We start from the raw sequence: 17440 nt of genomic DNA on the forward strand, positions 1-17440 counted from the left end.
AAAGTTTAATAGTCCCAAGAAGGCCTGAAGTTCAGTCTTGCTCTTGGGCGCTGGGGCATCACAAATGGCCCGTACCTTGTCCCCAGTCGGGTGGACCCCTTCTGCGTCCACCATAAATCCCAGAAAGTCCACCTGAGGCACTCCTAGTAGACATTTTTCCCGCTTCACCTTGAGATCCGCCGTCTGGAAACGGTGCAGAACGGTGCGGAGGCGGTCCTCAAACTCCTCTGGTGTGGGCCCGGCAATTAACACATCATCGAAGAAGGGGGTGACGCCAGGAATCCCATCCTCGTCGCCAGTGAAATATACTCAGAGTCGCAAAGTGATTTCATGCTCTTTATTCAGCTCATAGTGGTGAGGAGGAATGAATGGAAGTCCCCTCACAGTATCTGCTTTATATACATTATTTACACAATGGGCTGCACATGATTGGCTAATTCCGGAATTCTACTGTAAGCCAATCAGGTTGTGGATTCACTTCTATCTGGAGCAGGATTGGGTGGTTCCTGCCAACCAATCATACTGCTGCATTGTTCTAGGACCAATCAGACTGCTGCATTCTGAATCCTATTGTTCTAGGACCAATCAGACTGCTTCAGTTTGGATCCTATTCAACTCAGTACATAACAGGAAGCCTGCCCTAGTCTAGGGCCCCTAGACCTTCACATTTGGGTTTGAGTGGAAACTTAGAGATATGGAATTTTCTGAAACATGTGAACCGTAGGGGGAAATAAAAGGTTTCTCCTAACAGTTATTGGGGTGGGGTGGGGAGAGATATAATTGCTAAGTAGTTTGTTATCAAACCCAAATCTTACTCCCCCTTGAACAATATAAAAGTTGCACCATGTATTACTTAGTTATAATACAAAATTGTGCCATGTGGCATATTTATGACATTTAAAATAGTTTTGTACAAGCAGAATTGCAAATATACCAACTTGTATTCCACTTCCTTCTGTGGGTCAGTTTTAGAGCTCAGTTTTCAACCATACTTTCTGATTTTACACGCAACTAGTCTGCTGTAGTTTCTGCCCTATGTCCTTCTGACCTTTTTATCCTCCTACAAGGCAGGGCAATAAGCTGCTTGTTTCTTAGTCTGTAGCAGAGTGCTCATATCACAAGTCATTTGAGGATAGAGGTAAAAAGGTTAACCATAATGGATCTGCCAGGTCAAAGACCACAGAAGCAACATACGTAGTATCTCCAAACTACCCTGAGGGTTCTCAGAAAAAGGCAAGCAGCAAACAACAAAGATCCTTTATGCTCTTCTCCTAAAGATGGCACCACCTTCTAGGTGCAATTTTGAGTGTTGTACTGCATATGCAAGAATCATCATTCTCTAATGCTGTATGTGCAAGAATTATCATTCTCTAATGCTGTATATTCCTAAATAAAAACTGTTAAAATCGCCTTACTCATCCAAACAGACAACATTTTTCTTTGGAGTTTGTTTTCTTCAGTTCAAACCCCCCCCCCCATTAACATTGGGGGGGGGAAGGAAGCCTCAAGGAAAAATGGGACCCTGCCTCTGCTTTTCAGTTTTCCTCCAAGCTGTCTTGTATCCATCATCCTAGCGCCCTCTGACAAACGTACTTAAGAGTAAAATCATCCTGACCCATTCTGAATTACCAGGCAAGACATAATTGTGTTTCTAAGAGGTAGACATATAATTCTTTCAGTATCCCTGTTATTCGCGTAAAGGGGGAACATCATTAGTATCCTTAAAAATTAGTCACTGGTAAACACAGTCAATAGTATTGACTCATCAGCTGATGAGTCACCAAAAAAGGCCTGCCTTTTTGTTAACAAGATATTTCCCATCATTTTTATCACCTAAGGAGGCCTTTCTCTGTACGTCAAATATTTTATCAGCCAGGGCATAATCCATGCAATTTATTTGCCTTATGAAAAGTCTCTCTGACCGACAATAAGCTTCCCTGTAGACAAATGTTAGATAGAGCCAAATACTTCCACCACGGCTGTCATGTGTGTTTTCATTAATCCTGGTTGACCTGGGATTTTTAAATTCCACTAGTACTTTGGGCCTGGCTGGGTTGGATTAACAGCTACTGTCCTTGTTTGGAGTAATATCTGGAAGCACTTTGAATATGGAGTGAATTCACTGATCTAAGTTGATCTGTGCAGAGGGGAAAAATAGGAAGTTGAATCATTTTTATAATTTACATAATTCTGATATTTTCCTTGTGCTTTAAAATATATGAATTCAATTGAAACCTAATTTTGATATGATCTATCATCTTGTTTAAAAAGGGACGTGGGTGGCACTATGGGTTAAACCACAGAACCTAGGACTTGCCGATCAGAAAGTCGGCGGTTCAAATACCCGCGACGGGGTGAGCTCCCGTTGCTCAGTCCCTGCTCCTGCCAACCTAGCAGTTTGAAAGCACAAAGTGCAAGTAGATAAATAGGTACCGCTCCGGCGGGAAGGTAAATGACATTTCTGTGTGCTGCTCTGGTTCGCTAGAAGCGGTTTAGTCATGCCGGCCACATGACCCGGAAGGTGTACGCCGGCTCCCTCGGCCAATAAAGCGAGATGAGCGCCGCAACCCCAGAGTCACCCACAACTTGACCTAATGGTCAGGGGTCCCTTTACCTTGAATCATCTTGTTTTGATGAAGAGTCAGGTAGAATTGAGAGTGAACATAGAAAAGGGATAAAGGCCTTCTTCAGTATGAGTGGACAGGTTTTTCCTAAGCAGAAGCACACACTTAAAAAAGGACTTGTAAACTTATTCAGAAACACTGTTGCTACAAACATCTGTCAAAAACCTTTAGGAGATTTTATTCTGTTTTCTCTTCAAATATTCAAGCCATCTGCCTCAGTATTCAGGTAACACACTTTCCAGATAATTTAAGCGTTTTAATTTTCTTCAGAGACCGACTATAATTTGACAAGCTTTTGCAGTTTTATTTTTTATGTCTAGGGATGTGTGAAAGATAGAGGCACAATGCAGACATTTTGTGATCTTCAAACGATGTTGTTAGTCTTTAGTTCAATGCAGCCATTTTTAAATGCCAATCCCAATAGGTTAATGTATTGGAAAATTTGTATTATCTTTGTTTTGTTGCAGGCTCCCTATTTGATAAACGTGATATATTAATAAGAACTGCTACAATAAAACATAGTAAAGTGGTTATAGGAAAAGACAGTGATTATCGTATTTTTCTCTTACCCTATTAGATAAAAATGCCTTGCATGTGTCATAAAAACAAAAGAGTAACATGCAAAATCCCATTAGATTAAAATATTATTGAATACTTCTCATGCCAACATAATCCTAATCATTTCATCTATAGTCTAGGTCAGTGTTTCCCAAACTTTTTTGGGCAACGGCACACCTGTTTACTGAAAAAAAATCTCGCGGCACACCACCATTAAAGCCCCGCCCCGTGACGTCAGCGCGCAGCATCACGCCGGGAGGGACGCACGAAAGTGAAAGTTTTTTCCCTCCCCCTTGCCGGGGAACCTCCAAGCTTTGGGGGTGGGAGGAGGCAGCAGAGCGAGGGACTGAGGGACGGCGGCAACTGAGGCGGCGGCGGCTGTGGTGGTGGTGGCGGCAATAGCGGGCGGAGGAGGGGGCGGCGGCGGGGCTTGAGGAGCCATCGCCGGGAGTTGCTGCTGCTGTTGTTGCTGCTGCTGCCCGGACATGCCGGCCTCCTCCTCCTCCGCTGTCTCGCGCTCCTCCCTTTTGCACGCGCTGCCCCGCCGCTCGGCACCACCACCGCGGAGCCGCCCCCGGCTCGACGCGGATCCTCACCGCCGCCGCCTCTCACCGCCCGACTCCCTCCCACGGCACACCAGCCAATGTCTCACGGCACAGTAGTGTGCCGCGGAACACCGGTTGGGAAACACTGGTCTAGGTTTTTGTACTTCTATGAAAAGAAGTCATCAAATTCATACTTTTGGCAATTCTTTAAGAGAAATAATGCTATGTGTGAGGAGAAACCATCAAATACACATTCTTTGTTTCTCTTGTGGGTGGCTGGTTTGCAGGCGTGTCACTTATGGACACAGTGCGGGAGTCAAACTAAATGTGTCACAATTCATGCAATTAGCAAATCCCTGAATTGTATTTGTAGAGGAATTTATTTTTTTTTAGCGTAATTGGCAGATGCAGTGAGCAAAGCTCAGATCTGGACCCTGGTGGGGTAGGTAGGCTTTATTTTTTTAAAAAAAAAAAAATTCTCTCCACTACTTGTCCCTATCTAGTATAGGGGCCCCACAGCTGCTATCTATCTTACTGAAAAGAAAGGTTCTATTGGCTTGAGTTAGAGCCTTCCTTTCAGTGCATATTGTAGGGATGGTGTTCTAATCCTTATTAAAACCACTGACACAGGCAACCAGGTTAAACTCTCTTCTGCCCCATCAGGTTCGCAATCTAGACTGGGGCCCTCACACCTACCACTTACCCTTTCAAAGCCACACAGCTGCTCCTATGGTTGTTTGAAGTTTGGTAACAAGGAAACATCCCTTTCCGTCCCAGCACTTGGTCTATGGAATGTTCAGTGCTAGGCAAAGTCTTTTCTCCCAGGCATTTGACTGTTAATTCCCCTTTTCATTAGCAACAGTTGGTGATGTTTTCTTTTTTCATGTGTTGTTGGAAGATGGAGGGATTGTGGCTTTACTATTCCTCATTGTGATTATTTTCAATTATATCGTTTACATATATTGTATTCTTTATTGAGTGCCTTACTATTACTTGTAGGTCACTGTGAGGTGCTTTTATAAATTGACTAATGATGTTAAGAAATATAAATACACATCTGAATGTTGCCACTTTTAGTTTGGCCTACAGAAGGCCAACTGTGCATGGCTTTCTGTTTTTGCTTTGAGCATACTACAAAGCAAACCATTTTTGGATTGTGGTTTGCCATGTGGTTCACAGGGCTGTTCTTTGAGGAAGAGAGAATGATGTCCAGAAATGTAACTGAGTCTGTGGAGAATATAGTCACATGTCTCTTTGCTTTCTGAACTCAGATGCTTTGAATTTAAACAGAGCCAGAGGTTGCAGTGGCTAGCTGTTCAGTTTCAGTTTGGGAAACCTAGGTTCACCGTGTCTTCATCTAACATTCCCCCCTGGAATCTCTTAATACAAGCAATATTGCTCTAAACTCCTTGGAGAAAGGACAAGATACAATTATGTTATAATAACAGAACCATGATGAAGTTAAACTATGAAGAACAATATCCATCCCTCCAGTTTATTTATATATTCAGCTAAGCTAACATTTCTTTCCCCTGCTTCAGCTTTCTAAAGTGTCTTTAATTGTAATCAGCTTAAATAGCTTAAATTCGCTTCTGGTGAACTGGGTCACAACATAGGGTCTTCTGCATGAAATAGGGCCCATTTATGAAAATTATGGCTACATTTGAGGTATCCTTATGTTGTAGAAAGCTGGATTTTCCAGAATGGTCTCTTGAGGGGATAGGATACGATTGACAGCTGGCCTGGCAGGTGGATGAAGACATTAGTGTGTGCATGCGCGCCTCAAAAGATAAGTTAAAATAATGTGCTCTCTGCTTGACTTATTTTTTCCCCTAGTAGTTTGCCAATTTTATTTTTGCATCAGCCTTTCTGAATTCAGACACAAACCTCTGCACACAAGAACCTACTCCCTGAACTGAGTTGTCAAGCCACCTCACGACAAGTTACTTTGTTTTCTACTCATTCACTTAGAATTATGTGGCCTGTCATCTCAGATCAGCCTTTTAGGAATCAGTCTTGACATTGAGAAGGCAGGATGGATGGGGATAAGTTGTGAGGCACAATTAAATCTTGGAAAGAGTAATAAGTAAGTGGCAGGAAAGTCCTTTGAGGAGATAAAAGTTTAAATGAATGTCCTACGGTGTAGTAGTTCTTTCCATTTATTGCTATTTCTACTTTCCATTTCCATTTACTGCAACCTACTATCCCATTATAGTAGATATTGATATACTGACAATTTTAAAACAACATTCCTGGAATATTAGCACCACAAAAGATTCACCCAAAATGAGGCTTTAGGGCTAAACTAGATGTGATGGGGACACCAACATTTGCTCTCCATATTTCTGCTCCGTTCAAGTATAAAGTGAAGAGAACTTAATTTTTACATGAATATATGGATAGGGAGAACTAAGCCCCTCTCCCCACACCAATAACATTTCTCCCAGATTGACTGTGGTATCAGAAGTGAACCATTTTGGCACTTGAAGCAGCAGAGCCCCAGGAATTAATGTAGCGGGGGAGGGGATAATGTATCCATTTTCATATAAAATATTAAACATATCATTTTCTCCCTTTTATGTGTAAATGAAGAAGATATGTAGATAAATAATAGCAATGTCCAGTTGGGATTCTTACCTAATGGACAGGTCTCTGATAACATTAGGCAGCTGTTCAATGTTTCATAAATGTATCCCTGGTTATTAAGCGGTTACAAGGGTGGGCTTGGGACATTCATTAAAGTAATTGAGGGATTATATCACAATTGGGAGCAGTTGCCTCTTTGAATGGGACAGTTGTTCAATTAACAAGTGAAAAGTGATAGGCGTTCCCGTTAGATGTTTAGCTGACCCCATCATAATACAATTAAGCAATGTGTCAAATCTGCATTACTTGAAGATGGCCAGAAGAACTATTCTGGAGAGATTCAACATGAACTTCAAGAGTATGGAACTATATTGCATTTGGAAATTAGTTTAAAATTAATGATGGTAAAAACTCAAGCTGTTTAGAACCACCCTGATATGGTTAACTCTGAAATGTACTCAATTGACTCAAATCAAGTTTTGGAAATACATGGTAATTATAATTGTTTTGAATCTGTGTCAGATTGAGGAGAGAAATAATAGTTGGTTTGTGTTTTTTAACCATTAAGGAAGATATTAAGTGTGTGGAAAGCTGAAATTATGCTTCTTTGGCAGGATTACAACCACTAAAATAAGTATTCTACTTAGAATCAATATTTTATTTCAAGTAATGTCATTATAAGTCTTAGAGCAAAAAACTGAAAGCATGGAAAAATTACTTAATGGCTTCATTTTGGGTGAATAAAAGCCATTACAACTGAGCTAAAGAAGGAGGTTTAGCAATCCCAAATATGTCTGTATGCAGGCCAGGTGAGAGCTGTCTTTAAATTGAGGACAGATTCCCCAAAATAGGTAATCACTGATGAAGTCATTTTCTAAGGAAACCTTGAACGTTTTGTTCTGGCAGATATAATAAGATAAAATTCTCTCTTTAGGATGGAATCTGGTGGTTGCCTTGTGCCTATGTGAAGCCTTTTTTGATCTAGTGGATGGCTTTGCTAACAGAAGGGAGAAATTATTTGTGCCAATTCTTCCACTCACTTGCTGCAGCAGCACCCCACAAAAATTGGTTCTGGAGAGTTAGGATACTCTCCAGAGCAGGATGGGTGTGTGCAAGAGGCTGCAAATTTGCAAAATTCACCTCCACTCCTCTTCCATTGTAAAGACCTCCCATAAGTACATGGGCAACAAATTGATCTCTAACTTAGTCACTTTATCAACACCAGAGTTTGGGAAGATCAAATTGTCATGAGGAATTCTCCTTCCTGCCTCCCCCAGGAGTTCATTAATAAAGGTAAAAAAAAAACCTAGATAAATTTACTGGACATGCAAAAATAAGAGCTTTCTGGATGCATGGGTGTCCTGGATTTTAACAACTGAAAAAGAATTTACCTGTCCATTGGTTTATTTATTTACAATTTTAAAACGAATTCTCTCCTTGATTACCCATTTTGGAGAACTTATCCTCAATTCACAGCAGCTCTCTCTGTGGGGAGTAGAAAGAGATAACCTTTCTAATTCTTTACTTGTATAGTTTATTATTTTAATTATGGCATTGTATGGTAAAGACAGCCTTTCTGCATATTCTTCATTTTTATATAAGATGGATTGAGACCTACTTTTGAATGTTTTGTGGTATTAATGGTCTTCCTGGAAGAAAACTGTTAAATGTAATGTGAAAACATGTTTAAGACCTAGAATATGAAAAAGATGGTGGTAGAGTGTGTGCTAAAATGTTGGCCTGTGTTGGCTCATAGTCTTCCCACAAAGATGGGATTTGGGGGATTCCATTATATTTCCTTGCTGTTTCTCACAGCAAGGTACTTGAGCTGGAATTTTTGGGAGGAGGAATTTGTACTGTGTTCATTATAATCTCCCTGTGGATTGCCCAGCAGAACCTGGCATTGCAAGAGGCACAATGCTACAGTTGCTAATTTTACAAGCCACTTGATTGTTAAAGGCAGAGTGTGGAACAAAATCAATCTAGCCCTAGAGCAGTTGAATAGTGCAAAAACAAAAACCCAAAAACCAAAATATAATGAATAGTGCTGTGTATCATGAGTTTGTAGCTTGCAGTTCATTTCAAGTGTCATTATTTTCTCTTTATATAAGCTCTACATATTAGTTTTTACTGAAATGGCGTATTTGGAAATTAAAAGGAAAATTCAAGCTTCCATGGTATATAAAACAAATACCAAAGGAAAAAAAAGTTTTCCTCTTCCTACAAAAGTTCTGTAGGAAGAATTAAAACAAACGGTAGCAGCTAATGTAGTGGCTTAATGTAGATTGTTAAGAAACATGCATTGAATTGTTGGCGTAAATGTTGGGGCAGCTTCATACCTGTTGTGTACAGTAAAACATGGCCAATATACAGCTCAACATCAGGAGAACATCAATGACAGAAGTGAAATACTCTTCTTCTATCAGTCATGGCAGCATAGCAGTCAAATTAGCTTTAAGACTGAACTTCATAAATTCCTGACAACTATTGTGGTCTGTTGGGATTTGAAAAGTTCCTCATACATTTCAAGATCTTGGTCTTTCTTCCTTTGACACTGAGGGCTAATTCTAATGTAACATTTAGCATTAGCATGGATACATTTTTAAGTTATCCCCTAATTGCATATGGTGGAACTGGGTCACAATATATCATCGCTAGCAGTGATCTTCTGAGCATAGAATTTTCCATGTGAAGCTGAGAATGTGGAGTTGAGAAAGGCAAATATTGGAAACCCTTCCAACATATGCATCTACTGGTTATAGCAACTAATGTGGAAACAAAACCAGTTGTACCCTCTTATAAGTGGGGCTGACTTAGATAACCCATCTTGTTTATATGCTTACTGTGGGTGTTTTTATTATAAAAATAATCAGCTCACCTGGAGAAACCATTGAGTTGTTTATTTTTAGATATTAGCACAGTATGTTGGAGGAGCATATATTCTGCTATCTTTTCTAAGGCGTATTTTCATGACATTTAAAAAACTATGCATTGTGGTTAAAGTGAGTCAGTGTTCTCATTTAACTTTTCTAAGCTGTGATTATATGGGAGTTTCTGCTTCTTGTACAGCGAGTTCACAGAAATAAAGCTAAATCTGTCATGAGTGCTTGCAATTTGTGCATCAGGATGTTTGCTCCCCAAACACTAATTACCATTGAAATACCTAGTTCACACACATACCATGCAAAAAACACAGTCAGCACAATTTTTAATGATTTTGCTTGAAATTAGGGCTTGCCTTCTACTGCTTTTCTTAAGTGAAGGTGGTGAACATTCACATGTATGGGAATCCCTCTTTTTACCTGGTAAATAAAATGCATTTTAATGTATTCACATTTTATGCTTAGATCAAGTAGAAAATCTCTTGCTCTATATCCAATTTAATATGCTTTATGGAACTCCAGAACACTGAACAAAATGAAGCTGGATCTATAAAATGTAATCCTAGCCCTAATATGGTGTAGGTAGGGAGATAAAACTTAGGAATGAAAAGGACAAAAGAAATCAATATTAAACTTACATTGTCAGAAACCTTAATTACATTCATTGAAAGACACTTGCTGATCTAACAGTTGCCTTAGCATTTAGTAAAACCCTTGCACATAAGAAGCTTCTGTTCCATGAGATGAACCCCACTTCTATAAGAGAAGTTTCAAACTAAAATTTGTGCACTTGGTTTGATAGCATTATATATTTCTGCAGAATCAAATTGCAAGACCCATAAAACCTTAATAGACATAAGTCTTGAATAGACTGTTCCTTTTAAAAATGTTTAATAACAGATTTAGCTATCAACCAGAGTCTGTGGTTTCTTGACACAAACCACAAAACAGTCTGCTGAAATAATAAGTAGCACCTATCTTTCGAAAGTTTCCCAGAGCTGGAAACTGTTGCAGAAGCTGCAATTTATTTATTTTTAATAAAAAAGTCTGAAAATTTAAAAGTTTGAGAATTAATTTGAGAGCAAAAAGTTTGTTCATCAAATTATAGTTTTGAAAGTTGTTTATCCCTACCTTTGTTTACATATTGTATTTCACTCCTAATACCATGTGTTGTCTTCAACATGAAGTTCCAGATTCAATGTACGTAGTATTTGATTGACAAGCAAACACCCATATATGTACAGCATCCATCAACTTAACCATTCCTAACTGGATAAACTAATGTTGCTGGGGGGAGGTGTGTCTCCGTGCAAGGGAAAGTTGAAAAAAGGAAGAAGGAGGCGGCAGGGGAAAGAGGGTGGAAGAGATTAGTGGCTTCTGTGCAGAAGGTGTAAAGGGTGCTTAGTAGTTTTATGAAGTGGTAAGGGGAAGCTCTAGGGCAGTGGTGGCCAAACTTGGCCCTCCAGCTGTTTTTGGACTACAACTCCCAGCATCCCGAGCTAACAGGACCAGTGGCCAGGGATGATGGGAATTGTAGTCCCAAAACAGCTGGAGGGCCAAGTTTGGCCACCACTGCTCTAGGGAGTTAATATGGAGGGGATGGCTGAGGGGATTGGCAAATGGAGTGAACAGGGGCGCAGCCCCAAATTAAGAAATAATATTGTTGTAACTTATTGTTGTAACTTATAAGATACATGTATATGATTTGTGTATGAGAATATACTTAATTGTTGTATCAATAGAGCACCATAGTTTGACTTGGAATAAGTTTGCTTTTTTTTACAATAACAACTGGTTTACATATGTTTTGTAGGATTATCTAACCATTCACAAGTATGGCAATGCTGCCAGAAAGGACCTATGGAACACGCTGTCAGAGGTAATACAGTTTAAAGTTTTCAGGGAACTTGGGTTAACCCAAGGAATAAATATCCCATGCTGAAACTCATATTCCTGTTAATGAGTGTTTTATTTGCGTTTCTGTATATCATTTTGGAAAATTCTTAAATAAAAATTTATGGAATGTGAAAGACAGAGTATCTAGAAATGGATAATCAAAACAAATGGATCCAGATATCAGCTCCTTTGAGATGAACTAAAGGGGAAGCAGGATGCAACATAGAAGTGTAATGGACTAAAAGAGAAGCTGTTTATGATTTGGTGCAGTCAACTATAAGTATTCTAGGGCAGTTAATAGCTGTAATGTCAGTCATGATGGAAAAGAGCATGTGAAAACTCCTCCTTCCCAAGTATGTGCTAGCTGTTGCTTCACAAACAAAAAGACAGATTAAAATCATATTGAATAAAGTGTAAAGGGGCATGGGAAACAGAATGTTGCCCCAATACAGCTCTAGTTCCACGTGACTAAATGAACCAGCATGTGGCAGGGAATATACCTCTAAATGCTCATTGCTAAAGAAGGGGCCATACTTCACTGAGATGAAAGGGTTTGCAAAACGCGCGCGACAAAATGCATCGTTTGAGCAGGGCAGACACAAGATTTGAGATTCTCTTAGATCAGACAAAGAATGCAATATTATGTACTTCCTTTTCTAGTTCCTCCCTTTTCTGGAGAACAGTTGTCTAGTGCCACTTAAACATTACGTCAGCACCATTTTAACTGCAGTGAAAGCAGGTCCCGGTTCCACCATGACGAAGGTTGAAATTCTTTGCATAAATTTGGTAATTAAAATTGTCAGATTACAGTCCTGTGTCCACTTTCTGTCTAGTTCCTTTTAATATGTTGCTAGCAATGGGACACGGGTGGCGCTGTGGGTTAAACCACAGAGCCTAGGACTTGCTGATCAGAAGGTCGGCGGTTCGAATCCCCGCGACAGGGTGAGCTCCCGTTGCTCGGTCCCTGTTCCTGCCTACCTAGCAGTTCAAAAGCACGTCAAAGTGCAAGTAGATAAATAGGTACCGCTCCGGCGGGAAGGTAAACGGCGTTTCCGTGTGCTGCTCTGGTTCACCAGAAGCAGCTTAGTCATGCTGGCCACATGACCTGGAAGCTGTACGCCAGCTCCCTCGGCCAATAAAGCGAGATGAGCGCCGCAACCCCAGAGTCGGTCACGACTGGACCTCATGGTCAGGGGTCCCTTTACCTTTACCTTAGCAATGGGCTAGCCTCTGTTGTAGGACTGGGGAACCTGTGGTTTGGCAGATTTCATCGGCCCCAGCCAGGGTGACCAATGCCAGGGATAATTGGAATTGTAGTCCAGCAACATCTGAAGAAGCACACGTTCTTACCCCAGACATGAATACCCTATGTTACTTTGTGAATTGTTGTTTTTTGAAGTGAAGCAAAGAGTAGTAGTCCTCTATTCTCTCCCCCCCCCGAAAGGTAACAATACTGGCAGCACTCCCTGAATATATTGAATGAAATTTTCTCTTCTTTTTGTTTTGAAGGCACTTAGGAAGGTTGGGAAATTTGTGAATATCCAAGAAGTAATGGATCAGTGGACACTGCAGATGGGTTATCCTGTTATCACCATCAAGGGAAATGAAACTGCAGAAAATATTGTAGGAATCTCCCAAGAACACTTTATTTATGACCTTGATGTTAAAAACAAAGATCGTGGCCTTGGAAACAACAGGTACTCAACATTTATTGTTAAAAGAATTATGCTTTACCTTATTTTGATGTCATTGTGTTGCGATAATGTATTCTCACAAAACTTGTTAAATGAAAAATTATAACTAAAGTACTGATAGCACAGTATGGCATTCCTGTGATTAAGCCACATTCCTTAAATAAGTTAAATCAGAACACTGAGTATTTACACATTTTCTACCTTAAAAAATATTTTTGCTTTTAATCTGCTGCATGTCTATTAAGAGAGATACAGGTATAGAAGTAAAATGCACATCCAGATGGAAGTCTAAACTCCAGAACATTTTTGCACATATTAAAGCTTCTGAGAATAGAACACTATTCTCAGAAGCTGCAGAATACTATTCTCAGAAACAGGTACTTCTGATTTATCCCAGTCACCTTATCCTTTTGTTCACTATGCCAATGGACTAGGATTTAAAGAAGGAATAGTTAAACATATATTACATATGAATGGGAAAGTTTTCTTGATTTTGCAGTCTTGAGCTCATACTCTATTCAGCAGCAATATATAAGTGATAAACATGACTAGGTCCATTAAATAGAGCACTGAAGCATTTTATTAGTTTTAAAAAAGGATGCAGGCAAGCTTGTTGGATATTATTGGCCTTATTCCTATGTTGTCATGTCACTCCTGTTTAAAATACTTGGCTGAAATAGGATTTCCTGTAAGTACAAGTTGAAGAGTACACAAATTAGCACAGGCATAAGCAAACTCCGCCCTCCAGCTGTTTTGGGACTACAGATCCCATCATCCCTAGCTAACAGGACCAGTGGTCAGGGATAGTGGGAGTTGTAGTCCCAAAACAGCTGGAGGGCCAAGTTTGCCTATGCCTGAATTAGCAGAAGGGTTTCATCTAACCGAGTTACTGTATTTTTCGCCCTATAGGACGCACCTAGATTTGGGGGGGGGGGAATAAAGGGGGAAAATTTATTTCCCGACCCACCCAGGCGCGGGGCTGGGGTGGGGGAAGCCCGAGCTTCCCCCAACCCCAGCCCCCAGAACGGGTCCCAGAGCAGCTTCAGCATTGCTCTGGGAGCTTGCAGCTTCAGCATCGCTCTGGGAGCTTGCGCAACCTTTGGGAGCCTGGCGCAGCTTCGCGCCAGGCTCCGGGGGGTTGCGCGGAGCTGTGCCGATCCCGGGAGGGCAGGCAGCTCTGCGTGACCCTCCGGAGGGTCGCGCAGAGCTTCCTGAAGCCTGGAGAGCGAGAGCCTCTTGTTCTCCAGGCTTTAGCGAAAGCCTGTATTCGCCCCATAGGACGCACCCACATTTCCCCTTCATTTTTGGAGGGCAAAAAGTGCGTCCTATAGGGCGAAAAATACGATACTCTAAATTCAACCTTCATGACCTCCCTGTATCTTCTGACACATGTGCCCTTACACATTTATTAATGGTTGCATGCAAAGGAGCTGTCCATAGCTAATAATGATGTCAGCCACCAAAAGAGGTGCAAGAAGCAGAATCTGAGCCCTGAACATCTCTCCACACTCTACAACTCTTTATCAATACCGCACAAACCCTGATCTGTTGCTAGACTCCTTGCGGAGGTTGTTTACTGTTGAGATGTAAGGATGTTTCTGAACATTCTGCGGTATCCCAGCAGCTCTTCCAATAGTTGAATGGGTCATTCCAATAAACGGCGACTTGGTCTCAGGGACTGGACTGAGGAGGAATGATGGAGGCTGCCGCCCTCCTTCTGAACCTTCCCTGGAGGAGGAGGGCAGTAAAGATTTACAGTGGTGGTTTGCAGAAGGTCATGACTCTGAGACAGAAGAAGGACAAATCTGGGAGATAATGGAAGAAGAGGAGGGTGGAGCAGAAGAGCCAGAATAGCTGGCTGACACGTTATCAGTAGAAAGCACTCCAGACCCTCCTTCTCCTAGGACCAAGAGGGCAGTGAAAGTGGGAGAACAGAAAGCGAATAGACTAAGGGCCTCACGCAGCCACCCATATAAGGGGTGGAGCTGCTGTCGACTGAGAGTAAAGTGGGGGAGGAGATTACTCAGATCAACACCATTATCCTAGAGACAGCATCCTGCATCTCTCTCTCTGTGAATATTCAATAAAATACCTTGGTAAGATTTTATTGTATTTCCATTACTGGCAGCCTGCTGTGAGGGGGGCGGGTTGGATTCCCTGAAGCCTGGCACTTGGAGGCTTCTGTAACATCACAGCTGCACAGCCTGTGCCTACAGATGTGCCCCTTATACTAGGTTGAGCAAAATAGGGAGAGGTGGGCTTAATCCGGAAAGAGATGTGACTATGTAGGGCATTGGAGATGGGCAACGGACGCTTCCCCTTCTGGGGTTAATTGCCACTTTGGAGCAGAAGGTATGTTTGGTGGAGGACAAGGGTTTTCAGTTCAAGCAAAAAGACCGCCTGATTACATAAGGTACCACTAGGAACGTAGTCATACCATATGTCCATGTAGCGCATTGTCTAGATTGACTGGCCGTGACTCTTCAGGGTTCTGACAGAGAGCATCCTCAGCCCTACTGAGAGATGTTGGGTTTCCACCTGGGACCTTGTGCATGCAAAACCTATAGGATGTGTTTCCATGAACATTTCCATTACTTGGTGAGCACCTTGCTAATTTATTTGTAATAAACCCATGAGTTTCTCCTGTTTTATTTTATTTCAGCATTTATAGTGTTTTAGTCAGAGAATATTAGAGCAGTGCACAGAAACTGAATGTAGAATATAACGAAGATAATAAAACAGTGTTAAAGCCCACAATAATTCATAAATAATGTTTTTTCCCCATCCCTGCCTGCTGCTAGATGATCTGGTAGTGCTGGCTCAGTAGTGGCAATCCTCTGATTTGATTTATGTGGCAGTGTCACTTCACTCAGCTGTCACTGCACCTCATTAATGAAATGCAAAAATAAGAATGTGGGAGGTAGATATTTGGTAGATTAGTCTTCACAAGGGCAGGTTTGGTTATCTCATAGCTTATCTATGATCATGAAGATTTCTACATGGTAGAAAATGTCCCAATTAAACTTAGCAATGCCATGTTTCTCATCCTCAGTATTTTTGTCCTGGTTCATTTTCTCTCTCTCCTTTGTTTCTCATTTGATTGACTGTTTAGCTCAGTTTCACTAATAGATAAAAAGCTCTTTCACCATGAAAAATAGATGAAACATGCTTTGCTTCAAAATATCTGAAATCATGTATATGCTTTATTTATTTTTATCACTTTTATAAAGATTAGAAACTGCTACAGACATGAAACAGCCGCATCCACATGCATATCATTCAGTAGGCATGTGCTTTCAGTAGTTACATACGAAAAAGGAAAATTAAATAACATTGTGCATTAATCACCAGTCTCCATAACTCTCAGAAGAATGTTCAAATCATTGTAAATAATGAGTGGAGTCTAATGTCACTTTGGAACCTATATTTCTAAAACACGGGGAATGTTGCCCATTTCTGCACCAACTCATTCTCAAGATAATGATTTTCTCAAGCCCACACATAGTTAGCTTGAACATAAGCTGCCAAGCCCAATATTTTTAAGTCCAACAGTGGCAGGGTAATCGATTTTTGCAGTACAATGCAAATACGATTTTAGCTGTGGTCCATATTTTAGTAACCATTTCCACGTCTTTATTGTTCACACAGCCATGTAAGTCATTCAAAAGAAATCTTAAGGGGTTACTCGGGAATAGTATAATTTGTTCTACGTACATTTAGTACATTCTAGGTACTAAAAAAATCTTTTTAAAAAATCAAGTCCAAAAAAGCACAATCTTTGTGCAGTTCACACACTGCCAACACTAACCATGAATCGAATTATTGATCTGTGCAGAGTAAGATAGCACTTTTAGAGTGTCTTTCTTTCAAGTTTGTTACTAGCAATTTCTAACCCACATATCTCGAAATTCCTTCTCTCTGTGGTGTCCAAGGCACCATACCCTTGCTGGAAGATAGCGTAATTCTTCTGACTTCCCATCTTCCCAGACTAGCCCATCTTTTGGACAGAAAGCAGTGTTTATGTAGAGTTCCCTAGAGTCCTCACTCCAGCAGGCCTTTCAAGCTAGTTTTATTTCTTCCCTCCACCCCCTTATGATAGAAACGATTTAGGATTGGAGACATAAAAATGGGGGAAGGGGGAGAGATGAGAGAGAATCCTGTACTTCTTCCCGGTGCTAGGAGGTGGTGAGGCTCCAGTGAAGATAGCTGATCCACAAAGCATATAGACATCATCCCCCATTACAGCTTTGTGCTGCCACCAAAGGAATACTTCCTTCTCCCATGACTGGGGTTAATGAGAAAGAGAGAGCTTTCCTTCCCTATGAGAAGAGTTTATGGCATCTACAGAGGTCTATCGCTTTCCAAGTGGTCATGCAGGAAGAAGAGGGCAGGCCTCAACTTAAGAGAACTCCTTCCCACCACATCTTCTTACTTGAATTATCAATTCTGCACTTAGAGACCTTTTGCACTAACATGAAACCCAAGGACATGTAAGTCAGGAGCAAATCACCCCAGAATTTCCAACGCTTTGGTGCTCTGGGCTGAGCAGCTTCCAATTATGACCTTGGTGTTCATGGAGCTGGCCTAGCCATGAGGTGTTGTGAATGAGGGCGAAAGAAAGTGCACAGGTGTCATTGTAAATTCAATTCTGGACA

General features: G+C 41.0%; 1 protein-coding gene across 1 annotated transcript in view; it reads left to right on the top strand.

The window, feature by feature from the left end:
* TRHDE (thyrotropin releasing hormone degrading enzyme) overlaps nt 1–17440 on the top strand; it is a 203028-nt gene that overhangs the window by 138544 nt on the left and 47044 nt on the right. The window contains exons 8-9 of the mRNA XM_082241082.1: nt 11009–11074; nt 12601–12788. Coding sequence (XP_082097208.1) covers nt 11009–11074; nt 12601–12788 — 254 coding nt within the window. The remainder of the gene's footprint in view (nt 1–11008; nt 11075–12600; nt 12789–17440) is intronic.

The sequence above is a fragment of the Podarcis vaucheri genome (assembly GCF_965113315.1).
Source record: "Podarcis vaucheri genome assembly, chromosome: 10".
NCBI lineage: Eukaryota > Metazoa > Chordata > Lepidosauria > Squamata > Lacertidae > Podarcis > Podarcis vaucheri.